A 14,915-nucleotide genomic window follows, 5' to 3' on the forward strand; every position below is an offset into this window, starting at 1 on the left:
CAAGGAATTGTAGAAATCAGGTGAGTTTTACTGAAGAAGAAACAGGCAGGGCATCTGAATCTACTACTGGTTGGTAGCATGCTTCATGGTAGCATTGAGGCAAGGGCAGGCAAAGCTGGTCCAGGCTGGTTGAGAGCCACTTTTGGGCCCATTGGTTTTAGGTGGACCACCTCTCTGCACAGGCCGGCACTTGAGCCCCAAGGAGGTTGTTGGTCTACTGTTAAAAACAAAAGAGAGAAAAAAAAATAAAGAAGCTCTAATTTCATGGCTCCTTTCCGCAGCTCAACGTGCATTTGAAAAGTTTTTTAAAGTTCCATCAATAAAAAGCCTTAATTTTGGACAAACTTTGCCATAAGTGTGTTTTCTTTCCAAAGAAAGCTGGGTTGTGAGTGAGTGTATGACTAGCTGAGAGTATGATAAGTTGTGATAACAGTTGTTCTCAATTGCAAGTTGAAAACTTGCTGCAACCTCTGTATTTTGTTTGGCATAGAATGTAGGCATATATACTGTACTAGACTGACATTCCTGCTGATCAAACTTCTCTTTTATCAGTCGTTGATTCAGTTTCAGAACATAGGGGGGTATCTGGCAGTAGGTGCAGTGTGTCTTTACATGTAGCATCGTCAAAGGAGCAGAAGAAAACTGAACATCTGGACAGTAAGATTCCCCCCCGTAGCATTAGCCAAAATTTCAGGGATGTGCTGGCTGGGGGCATTTCACTAGGCCTCAAAGTTCGAGTAATTTGTTACATCTCTCAGACAGTCAATCCTAAGACACTTCTCACATGGCAAACAGAATCAAAGGTTTTTAACTTCTTTTTGCAAGTAAGCAATTCTCCAGGATTTTGCAGGTTTTCATTCGACCTAACAAGAGCTGAGGAGGAGTTACACTGACCAATCCAGGGTGGTGCGAATGGATGGTCTTATTATTTTGATTTGAAGTTGATGGCATTGCCTTTGACAGAAGGCAGAAAAGCCAAGTTTTAGAAGTACATCCAATGCCAGCAATTTTTCAGTTTACGAGATTCTTAATCCCGGAATTCATCCATGAACTTCTCGTGGAACTCCTTGAACTTGGATATGATCGCTGGTATTTTGTCCTCCTGTGGCAAAATTGTGCATCTAAAATGCCACGTTCCAGGAACCTGAATTCACATCACAAGATAAGTCAACAGAATAATATCAGTAAGAACTCAACAGTGTTTTGAACCAACAAGAGCCTAATTGTTTTCGGAAATGCCATGCATTTGAGATAAACCTACCTGCCCAAATCCAGAACCAGGAACAACAACAATTCCAGTAGCTTCAAGAAGGCGGCGGGCATAATACGCATCTGGGGCAGTACCAGCTGCTTGGGCAGCTCCAATTGCCTTCTGGGGCAAATAGATGCGAGGGAAGAGATACATCGCACCCTCGGCCTTGTTGCATGTTATGCCTTCTAAGCTGTTGAAGGCTTCTTCCAAAGCCTGTGTAAAATGGAGAGGACCAAACAATGAGAAGGTGCTTGATACTTCAAACAGTAGCTTAGATTAGAAGAAAGTTATTTCCACAAGCTATGTTTGTGTATCTGAGTGTTACTTTATTAGCACTAAACGCCAGTAACAGTATTCTGGATTTTTTTTCCATGTTTTGGCATAATACACAGGTGAAGCAGCAGCAGTTCTAAATTCACAGTTCCAGCAGTGAATATTGTTTACCACCATTACAACAAGTGAGACAAACCTTTGCACGTCGAGCCAGAGAGGAGAGGATCCCGTCTTTCTCTACCATGAAGGATTCATAGGATTCATCCCCAGCCTGTGGAAGAAGCAACCTTGTAAATTACTGCCATAATTTAACTTAATAATTGCTTTGCGAACAAGCTATCAGACCTTCGGTGGGTTCATTATGAGGCTAGCGAGTATTTGGCCAGACACGTTGGAACACAGGTTTACTGATGCCACCTTGTAAATTTGTTCCCTTACATCAGCGCTAAATCCAGTTACTTCCATATAGCCTCCTCGTTTTCCACATTCTCCGTAGTAACCTAATTGTATAAACAGTAAGATTTACCATATGCTTGGAGATGCAAATACAAATAACTGAAGAATATAATTACCTTTCGAAACTGATTGGAATGATACTAAAGGAAGATCATCATCTGTGTATCCCATTGATCGTGCGATCTTTTTGAAAGAATGGAATTTCTTGTCTTCTACATATATGTTTTCTTGGTACACCTTTCAAGGAATGAATCAACAAGTGAGCTTACAAGACCTACCCAACTCACAGGAAGTGTTCAAATAGCTCATCAAAACTCAAATGTTTCAAGCTCTCGCATACAAAAAGTGCTGAACTCACCTCATCTGCAAGAAGAACAAGTCCTTCATTTTTGCAGAATTCGACAATTTTCTTTTGATTTTCCTCAGCAAGAACCTGATGAAAGTAGAAACGGGATAAGTAACCACTCCAAGACCATGATTCTTGATGGTAAAAAGGAAGTGAAGGTTTCTTCTAAAGTATCTATTCACCATGTTCCAATAGACAGAATTGATATCTTATGAAGTAGATTTTTTTATGCAAGGTATTGGCCTTCTGTAAATGTATGATAAGTTAATAAATCATAACCACCTGCCCAGTTGGGTTCCCTGGATTTATAACAACAAGTGCTCTAACAGTGATACCCTTAGACTGAGCCTCCTCCAATTGTTTCTTAAGCTCATCAACCTCCAGTCCCCAACCTGTCTCTTCATCAAGGAAATAAGGAACCTGAAATTGGATATGTTCTGTATATTAAGTCATCAGACATGGGCATGCATCGCTGCAAGTTTGAAGGATTCCTAATAATATAATGCCAAAACCACATTATGTACAAAGCAAAACCAATGGGTGATTATCACTTCATTGTAAATTTAAATTGAGTTGAACCCAAAATTCGACAAAGGATATAATTCAAAGCATTGCCTGGATTTGTTGCTCTAAACAAGAAAAACATAATTGTATAGCGTTATAAGCATTGTCATAGTACATACAAGAGAACCACCATGGAGAGCAATTGACGCGGAGTAGAGCGGGTATTGCGGAATAGGGCAGAGAATGCCATCATTCTCAGATCTTATCAATAATTGCATCATCATGTGCACCTAGGTGAACAAGAAATTACACTGGTTCAGTGAAGGCACATTATGTAGAGATGGGAAATTAAGGGTAACTGGCAAAAAGAGTATCCTAATTGATCATAAATTATTAATTAATGGTAATCAGTTAATGTTGATTATAGATTATCTTTTCAACATACTGCTGGGCTTGCTCCATCTGTTAGGAATATGTTATCTCCACTAGCATGAAAACCATCACGGGCAGCAATTCCAGCAGCAATTTCATCACGCAAACCCTTTATACCCTGAAATAGAGGACCACATGAATGACGAAGCTCATGAAACTATGACAGATTTCATCAAACAGTAAATGAGTACCTGACTATGGCTATAGGCTCCTGTTGCTCTTCCTGGGATCTTGTCTAGAATTTGCCATGCTCTTTCTATAGCATCTGAACTGTATGCAAACATAAATCAGTATACTAAAATTTGAAAAAAAAATTGAGTAGAGTAGCCAGCATACTACTTATTCGCAAATGCTCCACAGGTTGTTTATTAGAATTAGATAGGCGCATAAGTTATTAGCATGCAACAATTGTCAAACAATTTACAGTAATTACTTTCCATTGATTAAAAAATACAAAACGATCAAGTTAATGCAGGCACAACAGATCATAAGAATCTTAATAGCTACCCTAACAGACTAGAGATTGAGTTCTCATTTCTCACCCCTCAATGTATGCATTACAATAAAGTTTGACACTAATACGCTTGTAGTCATCTAAGATTAAACAGTTTGATATACCTGTACAGAGCATGAGTTTCACTTTTATCCAGCAGAGCTGGATGATCACATAACGACAAGACCTGGAAAAAGCAACACGGGCTAGTAAGAAGCCTTGGAACTTGCAGTCATTCAGCCAAATTAGAAACCAAGGAATATAAACTCACCTCTCTGAAAAATGTAACTGGCTGCTGGCCAAGAGATTGGGGATTTCCAATGTTGCAATAAAGTATCTGACATTAAATATATGGGTGCAGGTAAATATATTGATATTTGATAATTGATTATTAGATTTTATTTATTTATTTTACCATAGAGAATACTTCATGTGATCAAAATACAAACCTCGTCAAAAGGAAGTGAGTCTGGGTTTTTCTGTAATTCTTGTTGTAAATTCTGCAGAATAAAATGTAGGTCATAATCCAAGTTCCTAAGGAAGTCCTAAAACTAAAGAGATAGACAATAAGAACTACTAATAACAGATTTTGCACTTTGCAGATTTCAGTAAAGTAATAGAACACTAGCGAAAGAACCGATCACTGTAGGAGTACAGTTTGACTGCTACAATCAGGACAAATGATATGATGAAAAATATTCAGGACAATAAACTATATCAGACAAACTGAATGTTCAAGATCATATTGGACCAGCCACAGTCCATCCCATTGAAACATTAGAGCATTAGTAATCACATAGCATCAGCCACCACATTGGATAATTAGATCCCTATTTCTCCCATCATGAACCAAGAAAGAATGGTGTCGACCAATCGGCAATATGACTTCTGCAAAGAAGCTCTCAGCTATGCCACTAAAACCCCTACCGAATCTCTGCATTTCCTGCTTATGCAATATGAGTTGATGTACATGAGACAGATTCCACGCACCTGAGCATGTGTAACAATCTCTCCACGGACAGCATATTCACACTTCAACACCTGAAGCAACAGAACAAACCAGATTAGATAGGACGATGCATTGTGAACCTTCAAGCACAAGTTCCAGCTATCTAGCATCCCATTGCTGCTGAGAAGTACACATCTCACTTTTACCATCCTTCAGCAAATCGCAAGCTGAAAACACGCTCACACGACAAGCCAAACAAGCTGAAGGAACCGAATCGAAGAAGGGGGAGGGGAGGGGTGGGGGGGATGGATCGTCACCTTGGGGTTGATGGTGTCGAGTGACACCGGCGCCGCGCCGGCAGCCGCGGTCGACATGGCCCTCACCATGGCGGAAGCCATGGCCAGCGCCGCCGCCGCGGCCGGCGGCGGGGATGGCGCCGAGGGGGCAGCCCCGGCAGACGGCGCGGCTGATCTGGTGGCGGCCGCGCGCATCGAAGCGGCGGAGGAGGTCACCGCGCGCCGCGCCCGGTCGGCGACGAAGCGGCGCATGGTGGGAAACGCGGCGGCGGCGGCGAGGGGGAGAGATCGCGACCGGGGGGGAGCACGAGGCGGAGGCGTGATTTGCTGTTTTTTTTTTGGGATTATTATTTATCTAAGCGGGTTTTGCGTCCCCTGCAAGAAAGAAAAAAGAAAGACACGAACACGAAATTACTTGACCAAAAAGACAAGGCGGTTAAATTTGTTTTTATGTCGTTTTAGTTTACATTTTATTTGTAGTAATTTGAAATTTGATTTAAATTCAAATTCAAACTTCGCAGCAGCAAAAAGATAGTACGTGAATTTCGATAACGCATATGAAACCGTGCCTTTTCCCTTTGCATATATGCGCACTTTACGCCTCACCGTACAGTGACCTATAACTATAAGGCTACAAGAATCGGGGTTGTTTGGTTCATGACCACATGTTGCCACACTTTGCCACACCTCAAGTTAGGCAGCTTTGACTAAGTTAGCCAGGCGTTTGGTCCATTGCTACACTTATGGCAAGATTCTTTTTATAGCACTTTGGTCCCACATGTCATTGTCTCAGAGAAGTGTGGTAATGTTATAGATTGCTAGCCAAAGTGTGGTACTAAATTTGTTCGTCTAACCTTAGACAAGCTTGGCAAGAAAACTATGACAACCCTAAACAATGTAAGTATATGAACCAAACAGCCCCGAAATTTCTTAATTCGACTTCACTATTAGTCACCACATGGTCCACATACCATTAAGAAATTTTGGCTTAGCCCAAATCCTTCCTAGTAGTGGCCTATATTTTTTTAAAAAAAAGAAAAACGATTCGGTTTGGCAAACAACACTACAACAGGTAAAATCTCAACTAAAACCTGAAAAAAAAAGACTTTTTCAATATCTACAGTTCTGTCAATAAAAATTACTCTTTATTTTGGTTTTTCATGCACTTTGTTTTCTTCCGTTTCGACCAGGCCGGACTCCATCGTCCCCATGGCTTGCGGCCCATATGATGGCCATGATGGGCTGTCGGCCCATCCTAAGTCACATGCTCCCTAGCAAAAAGTACTTACTGGCTGCCCGCCGGCGACGGCTTCCTCCACCGTCCCACGGTGTACGGCCAGTCGGCCACTAATTAAACATCGTTCACATGGTATTACGACGTGTGGCACAAAATCATATGTTTTCTGATCTAAATGTTTCACAAAACCTCACCTTTATTGAAATCTTGATTAACTTCATCGTATCTTAAACATTTTTTTAAAGTAATGAAGATTTAAACTATTCCAAGTCAAGAACTTAATAATTATAAATTTCATATAAACTCTATGGTTTAGAATTTTAAGTAAATTCACGCTCAAATGTATAAGAGCGGGAGTTTGTGAAACTTTAGAATCATAATATATAGTGTTAAGTGTTGCATGTCATAATACATGCGTTTTCTCCAACTTTGAATATAAAATATGAGGTTTTCTAAAATTTACTTAAACTTAAATGTAAAATTATACTCCCTCCGTCTCAGAATATAGCAACTTAGTACTGAATTAGACGCATCTAAGTACTATGAATCTAGACATATCTTCTATCCAGATTCATAGTACTAGATGTGTTCTATCCCATCCGGTTTTAGGTTGCTATGTTGGATGGGACGGAGAGAGTACACATCATCGATTGCCTCTCGCGGCCTCGCCCGCACGGAAGAGGCGCGGCCCGCTGGCTACCTCCGCAAAGGGTACACGTAACGACCACCGCACGCGTCGTTGCTAATCGGTGCGCCACGAGACGAGACGCGACGCGCGTCGTGGCTTGCCGGCGCCCGGCGCTCGTCTCGTCCGTACCGTCGCGCCTCCCTGTCCTCCTCCCGGCGGCGGCCGTGTGCGCGTGGACTTAGCCGCCGCCCGTACTTTAGCCCAAAAAAGAAGAAGAAAGAACACGGCGTGATTCCCAGGCTGACCAAGCACCAGCTAAGCTCACTTTATAAAATTCATTCAACGCAGCAGCCGTCAGCAATCCCCATCTTTCGAGTTCGTGTCATCGTGTGTGTTTCTTCTGCTACAGCCTACTACAGCTCTCTCTGGAATGAGAGGCACCACTTGACACAACACAAACCCTATGTATGTAGTAGTAGTAGCTTGCATCGTTCAGTTACTGCCAACGACAGCCAATCTCTGCGAGCATTACTAAGTCTTCGCTGGATTTGGATAGTGTACTCCACATCATGTTTCTTTTCTTTTTCTTTTCTGGCACCGGTGCACGGCATTCTTCTAGTTGGCGCATCTCGGTGTGTCCATACCAAATTAGCAGGTATTTTTTTTATGTCATCTAGACGCAAAAAAAAAGCTATATATTATATAAAAAATTATTCATTTACATTATCCTTCATACACTACCAACATGACTTACTTTTTTTCAAAAAGTGCAAAAGGATTACACGCTAATATATTAAAAGAATAGATGATTTGTTACACAACACAATCGGCTAGACATGTCTATGCCGAGGGGGAGAAAACCACTCTAACGACCAACCGCGAAAAGGAAAAAAAAAGAAAGACTACTGCGAAAAGAAAAAAAACTACTTCAATAAAGAAGACAGTACTTAATTGCACATGTCCAATGCCTACTGAAAATTCACAAATTTCGAACATATGCAAGAAAATGTCATACGTTCGTAGACAAGCCTTGAATCGAAGTATCGAACCATGCGATGTTCAAATTATAAATTTGGGCTTAGAATAATTTATAGGTTTCATCTCGATCTCTATTTTTTTTGCGGGGTCATCTCGATCTCTATAATCAAACAACTAAACCAAAATAAAATAAAATAAAATGGGAGAGGAGGATACCTTGCTTTTGTCAACTTCTCCAATAAAACAGGACGAAAAAAAATTCCAAATCGCTTGAATTTGAAATATAGAAGGTGGAAGAGGAGAAGGGGACTAATCTCTCCTCTCTCTTTTTGAATGCAAAGAGAATACTATATTCCTATGCACACAAGCTTCCCGTGCACACTAACTAGCAAATATCACGAAAAAATTTTAAAAAAATATGACATATACTCTTAATAGTATTACACATATTTACAAAGTCTTATATTCAAATCCATTATATTTTAGCCGTAACAAAAGACAGTTTTAAGAGTAAAAAACTGTCAGAATTTTGTCTTTTTTTTGTTATAGCTAAAATATAATGAATTTGAACATGAAATTATATAGATAGGTGTAACACTATTGAAAGTATGGCTTTAATTTTTTCTAGAATTTTCTATAATATTTGTTAGTTAGTGTGTATGGAGTGTGCACGAGAAGCTTGGGTTTCGTGCGCAGGAGAGAGAGAGTGTGTGTGGAATCCCTTGAGTGTTATTGGCTAGAAGTTCGGTAACAATGCCAAGCCTTGGTGTCAGGGTCTTGACGCTAACCCCTTGTTACATCAGTCTCTAGCATGACTCGACTGTCGTCAGTACTGTGATTTAGCATCAGGCCAGGTCTATAGTATCGACAAATTTAACCTCGCTGCCAATTAACTTGGCTCAGAGTTAGGTATTTGTTTTCGTAATACGTTCTGTAGAGGTATATTTGTAAAATAAGTTTGACAAAAGAACTACGGCCGAGTTTAGTTCCAAATTTTTTCGTTAAACTTTCAACTTTTTCGTTACATCAAAACTTTCCTACACACACAAACTTCTAACTTTTCTATTACATCGTTTCAATTTCAACCAAACTTCCAATTTTAACGTGAACTAAACACACCGTACCACTCTTACATCGTCAGTTACTGTTAATACCAAGGAGGCAACGACGACAGCTTTGACGTTGGATCGAGCAGTTAGGCAATAATACTCCAATCTCTGCGAGGATTACGTCCTCGTTGGACAGAGTACACAAGCAATAATTTTATGAACTTGTTCACGCCATTCTACATTTCTGCTACTAGCTGCTCATCTCGGTTTGTGTCGATTATAGTCCATACCCAACGGAGCAGGTACTTGATGTCCTGTTGATGCAAAAATAATAGGATTAGCATATGATACTGCTAGTCTGCTACTAGTAGCACTTATCATGTAAGATGATGTCATGCCAAGCAAAGACTAATCGACCAAACAGGCTTTGTGACTTTGACCCATCATTGGCGTTATTAGCTGCTTTAATTATTGCCTAATATCCCAGAAAACAAAAAAGGCTGCGGTCTTGGGACGGACTTCCTCGCTGGAATTCAGCCTTGTGCTGCCCATTTCAGGAATTCAGAGGCGGCTGCTGTGCTGCAGCATTTTATCTCCTTGTTTATCTGCACATGCCTGCAACTTTGCCTCATGCTTGATTAATTTCAGGGTAAACTAAACACAAGGAAATCAATCGAGGACAACCTCTGTCGAAGCTAGCATGTGTACAGGGTATGCGTACCTAAAGATTCACTTGGAAGTTCTGAACATTTCCAACGAATGCGTACTATAAGAATCTCAAGTACAAGTAACTACTTTTTTTTAATTTTTTTTAGAAGGATATTTTTTACCCGGCCTTTATATCCAACCGGATATATGAGACTATTTGGCACAGCTCTAACTCCTAAATTAGAAACTTAGTCTATCAAATAGGGAACTTAACTCTTAAATAACCCAATCTAAAATTCACTCGTATGAAAATTTAAACTTAGAACCTTGGGTGTTACTCAGATCACTACAACCACTAGGTTACATGCTCTTTCATTATTGGTTCAGCTTTGGTTCCTCATGGTGGCAGTAGTATTATTATTATCTCCATGCAATTTTCCAAGGATTAATTGAAGCCAATTTCTCATGTTTCAAGTATAGTTGCTTTCTGATTTTTTTTAATCATATCCTTCTGAAACGTACCGTAGCCGATGTCAGTTTCAAACCCCATATCGCGAGGATCATTCTTTCTGTGTCAGGATGCGACTGAAATTGGAACTGCATAGCATATATGTATGGTCCATATATATGTTTGCAGGAGCATTACTAGCCGCCGAAGAAATATGTTTTCTTTGAAATGGAGGGATTAATAAGAAGCCTGAAAAATTAAAATCCAAACAGCTTCCTATTATTTCACAATCATTATTTCTTCAGGCTTACTTGTGTCCACATTAATAATTGAGATACTTAAGCTCCAGCCTCCAGCGTGTAAGCAAGTCTAACCTTCTGAAAGTGACCAGTTTGGATAAGGATTATCGCAATTCTTAGCCTCTTCGAGATATATTGAACAAACATGTTCAGAATCTCAACTTAATTTTGCCTGTTGCCACATCTTTAGAATCGTCTTTAGTTTAGAGGGCAACCTCTGATTATGAAATATCTAGAAAGCTCTCCCTTTTAATCTTTCTTCAGATTGAACGAAAGCTCTATTGGACAACATGGTTGGTAAAAGAGGTAACATATACCATTTCCATGCAACAACTTAATCTCATATGAATGAGGAAAGAATCTTTTGATTTTGTGAACGCGGAGTAGCTGCAAAAGAGAGAATCAATCGAAAGATGAACAAAGCAAGCAAAAAAGAAATGGGAAAGAACTTTGTGGATGATGTACATGTATTCGAAGAGAAAAAAAAAGTGTATTTTTATCACCGATGCTGATGTGTTTGTCCTTGTGGTCTGAATTCTGACGAAGTGCTATGAGCCTATGAACGCGACGCCTCTGATATCTATCCATTGGTACCAGTACAACGCTGCTGATGAACAAACCGAAATTTTCTTCTCACAAAAAAAATATATTTTCCTGTGGCGTCACACAGCAAATCACTACTACTAGTAATTTGCAAGTGATTAGCTGGACTATCTCCATTCCTCCAGTTCTTTGAAGTCGCTGGCTTTGCTGTTTGCTGCTTGTTTGGCCAACTGCTTTGCAAAACCATGCTTGCTGCTAACTCAACTATCTTACCTCCCAGGTCAACTAATTTCTTTTCAATTCGAAGCAACTGAAAAGCAAAGCAAAGCAAAGCATAAGAAAAGAAACACAATTATTCAGAAAACAAAACCCCCCTGGCTCGATCATACGAGGCTGCACTGGATTTTTCCGGGGTGGTTGTTCAGACTGATTAGTCGCTTCGAACTGAAAAATGCAAAGGAATGTTTAGCGAGTGCATCAGGTGGGACAATGGTGGTTGGTGATGAACTAATGGTACTTTGCACACACATCTTGAGTTGGGGAATAGGATGCACACATGTTGTTCTCAGCTCATGATCCTTTCAAATCTGCAATTTTGGCCTGTACAGTTCAGGTCCCTAGCTTCTTCTGCAGATGCTGCGTTTTTGAGGCAGGGATGTGATGATGTGACAATTTTGACACTGGGGCAACTAGTGGTCAAATGACAGAGAAGAACAAGACAAAATGTTAGGCAAGGTGATTGTACATTTGTACTGGTAGTAGTACTCCTCTACTTACAGTTACAGTTATTACAGGTAGTGTGCAACAGAAGAGACAATAGTAGCAGTAACTGAATAACGGTCGTTGCCCGTTGAATGCGATGGGAGTGACTGAAACAGAAACTACTGATACTCTCATCGTTTAGCCTGAAGCTGAAACGGTTTTTCATTAACTTTAAAAAAATAATTTTTGAATATATGTACCGCTCCGCCCCAAAGAAGTCTAGGATTGGATTTTTATTGAAACAAATAAGAACATAATCTTAGTAATTTAAAAGCTAATGCTGAAATATAAATTACAAAAAAAATCCATAAAATTAATTTTTAAAATTTAAATTTTGGCAGCGGCTTATAAGCCATAGAACAAATGGTAGTGGGAGCCTGAGTTAACTAGCGAGAAATAAAATATATGTGCAGCAGTGCAGGTAAGAACTAAGAACAGCAGAATGTATATCCTCAAAAAAAAAAAGAAAAAAAAGAACAGCAGAATGTATCCAAACTGTAACTTTTTTTTTGCCTTGTCTCTGGGAAGTCCATGTTCTTTCTATCCACATATATGGGACATGTACATTGGGTATCTATAAGAATCTGTACAGTTTTCTTTTTTTTTACCTCTATAAATTCTGAAAATTACAGACGTGGCGAACAGGAGCAACCGGGACAGTAGCAAAACCTGTGATGACGGCACACAAAAGACGGCACAAAAAAAAGTTGGAAAAAAAAAGAAGAAAAAAGAAATGGAAGCTACGTGACGCAGCGTCAAGAGCTTGGATGCGGCGACTTCGCCGGCGAGCTGGTCTCGCCGCCGGCGGCGAGGCCCATCTCGATGTCCCTGTCCGCGTGCTCGTGCTGGTGCGGCGGTGGGGGCGGCGACGCGCCGCCACACCCGAGAAGCCGCCGCAGTCCCCCCCGCACCCTCGCCGCGTCCACTGCCGGCGCCGGCGGCGACGGTGGCGTCGCAGTCGTGGGCGGCGAGCGGTGCTGCTGCTGCGATTGCGCGCCGCCGGTGCTCACCTCGTCCTGGGAGCCGAAGAAGAGGACGTTGGTGGGGAAGTTGGGGGACTCCGGGTCGGCCTCGGGCGGCGCCACCACCGGCGGCGGCGCGGCGGGCGGCGGCTCGTCGACGGCGGGGCAGCGGCAGAGCGGGCAGGTGGAGTGGGACTTGAGCCACATGTCGACGCACGCGACGTGGAACCCGTGGCCGCACCGCGGCAGCACGCGCGCCGTCTCCCCCGCGGCGAGCTCCGTGATGCACACCGCGCAGTCCACCGCCTCCTCCCCTTTCCCCACCACCCTGCACGGCAGCTTCGCCATGGACGCCTCGTCGAGCCCGCCGTCGTAGCACCACGCGGCGTCCCCTGACCCCGCCGCGCCTCCCCCGCCGCCGCCACCTCCAAGCAAGAACCACAGCCTCGCCGCCACCCCGCCCTCCGCCGGCGGCGCGCCGCCCCTGTACCTCTTGGCGCAAACGAATATGTAGAAGCAGAGCACGAACGCCAGGAACACGGCCGCCACCGCCGCCATCATCGTCGTCGCCGCCGCCACCGTCGTCGCCGTCACCGCCATCAATCAAAATCCCTCCCTCCAAATGCAAAACGTTCTTGCTCCAACCTCTCTCCCTGTTGTTGCAAGCTTCTTGGTTGGCGCGAGCGAGGAAGATACGAGATATAAACTAAATTTTAAGTTGGATTAAGGTAAATGGCACGCGTGGTGGCTACTTATACGGAGGCGAATTGGAGAGGATAAGAGGAGGAGGAGGAGGAGGAGGAGGAGGGGTTTGGAGGAGAAGGTGAGCGAACTGTGGAGGGAAAGCTCGGATGGCGACCGGTTTTGAAAATGTTGACGCGAACGAGACCCATTCCGGCCGCTCGCCGGGTTCGTTGGACCTCGCTCCCACGGCCATCTCCGTCGTCTAATCCCCCCCCGGTGATGGGATGACGGAGCCAGAGACCCTTCACGCGTAGGGCTGAATTAACAGGAGTTCAAATATTTTCACAAGTTAAATAGTCCTATCTCCGTTTCACAATATAAGACTTTCTAGCATTGTCCACATACATAAAGGAATATAGACAATGCTAGAAAGTCTTACATCGTGAAACGGAGTAAGTAGTATTTTCAAATTTATAATGAGATTATGGGTATATGGATCAAGGTTCTCTATAGTCGAAGTCACATGATTTTGTCACTATCTCAGTGACATATGGACCCGATAGTCCCTGAACTTACGTATTAGTGATAAAGACACCGTACATTTGGCTGCATAGGGTTTTAATCCGTCAGACATGGGGATCAAGTTCTAACTGCCCCCATGCCTATTTCCGCCCCTGTTCTGACATGCCTCCGCGACTATTGCACCAAAGTTATAAATCATAAGCCGCGGGTTAGGTCGGTAACCCGCTTAGACTAGAACAGTCATCGACAAAACAAGTCAGATTAACGATCAACTCTGATACCATAAAAACGTAGAAATCATAAGTTTTCATATTGCTTCATCCTGTTTTGCCTCCTGGGTTTGTGCGGGGACACAATGCAAGATCAAAGGGAGAGCACATTTGGACGTTCTCAGCTGCCTTTCCAGGAAATGTGGACCGTATGCCGTGAGCGTGTCAAGCATCTCGTCTCTCCTGGACCCCCCAAGCCGATGGATAGCTTGATACTGATTTGATCAAATATCAATCCAATAATGTGTGTGTTTTGCTTCCAATCTGATCGATGGAATTATCTGGTTGCCAAGGCAGGGCAAACCCACGGGCAGCTTAGGTTCAGGTTCAGGTTCAGGTTATCAAAAATTCTGAAAATTCGAGGACCACACATGCAGCTTAGGTTCAGGTTCAGGTTCAGGTTCGGTATAGCGGTTTTTTTGTGCTGTTGTTGTTCAACGGTGTGTGTTCCTCTTTGCTTGCAATACATGTCTCTTTCGAGGCCTTTCGCTTGCAATTTGGATACATGCGTTTTTGGGAGCAATCATGAGTAGCAGTAGTACTTCCTCCGAGTTTATAATACTTATCGTTTTGGACAAGAGCACGGTTTAAAAAAAATAACTTTGACTATTATTTTCTATTATAATATGTAAAAAAGATTATATATTTGTTAACATTTTTTTAAAAAAAAATAAAAATAATTTATAATTAAAGATTCTAACGTTTGACAACACTTTTATTTAAAACGACCCGTATTATCAGTCCGGAGAAAGTATTAGTAGCTGACCAAGTTGGCCAACGGCCTCGACGTTTCCGGGAAGCGACATGGATGGCTGGATTGCAAGTGAGCGTCGTCCTGCCTGCCTTATCTAACTTGATTGAAAAGTCAAGGAAGGTTGATCTACT

At 42.2% G+C, this 14,915-nt stretch overlaps 2 protein-coding genes across 2 annotated transcripts; both read right to left on the reverse strand.

Moving 5' to 3' along the window:
- Positions 1-651: 651 nt before the first annotated feature.
- Positions 652-5,327, reverse strand: LOC4343916 (alanine aminotransferase 2). Its single transcript, XM_015792425.2, has 15 exons — positions 5,023-5,327; positions 4,747-4,797; positions 4,206-4,256; positions 4,028-4,093; positions 3,882-3,943; positions 3,455-3,533; positions 3,277-3,381; positions 3,011-3,121; positions 2,610-2,747; positions 2,340-2,414; positions 2,098-2,218; positions 1,871-2,025; positions 1,722-1,796; positions 1,262-1,465; positions 652-1,144 (listed from the first exon to the last, which is right to left on the reverse strand). The coding sequence occupies exons 1-15, from the start codon at positions 5,251-5,253 to the stop codon at positions 1,028-1,030; spliced, it is 1,641 nt and encodes a 546-aa protein (XP_015647911.1). The 5' UTR covers positions 5,254-5,327; the 3' UTR covers positions 652-1,027.
- Positions 5,328-12,009: 6,682 nt separating this feature from the next.
- On the reverse strand, positions 12,010-13,388 carry LOC4343917 (E3 ubiquitin-protein ligase EL5-like). Its single transcript, XM_015790089.3, has one exon. It carries the CDS (start codon positions 13,153-13,155, stop codon positions 12,349-12,351), a length of 807 nt encoding a protein of 268 aa, XP_015645575.1. The 5' UTR covers positions 13,156-13,388; the 3' UTR covers positions 12,010-12,348.
- Between the last annotated feature and the right edge of the window lie 1,527 nt (positions 13,389-14,915).

Source organism: Oryza sativa, chromosome 7, assembly GCF_034140825.1.
Source record: "Oryza sativa Japonica Group chromosome 7, ASM3414082v1".
In the NCBI taxonomy this organism is placed as follows: Eukaryota; Viridiplantae; Streptophyta; class Magnoliopsida; order Poales; family Poaceae; genus Oryza; species Oryza sativa.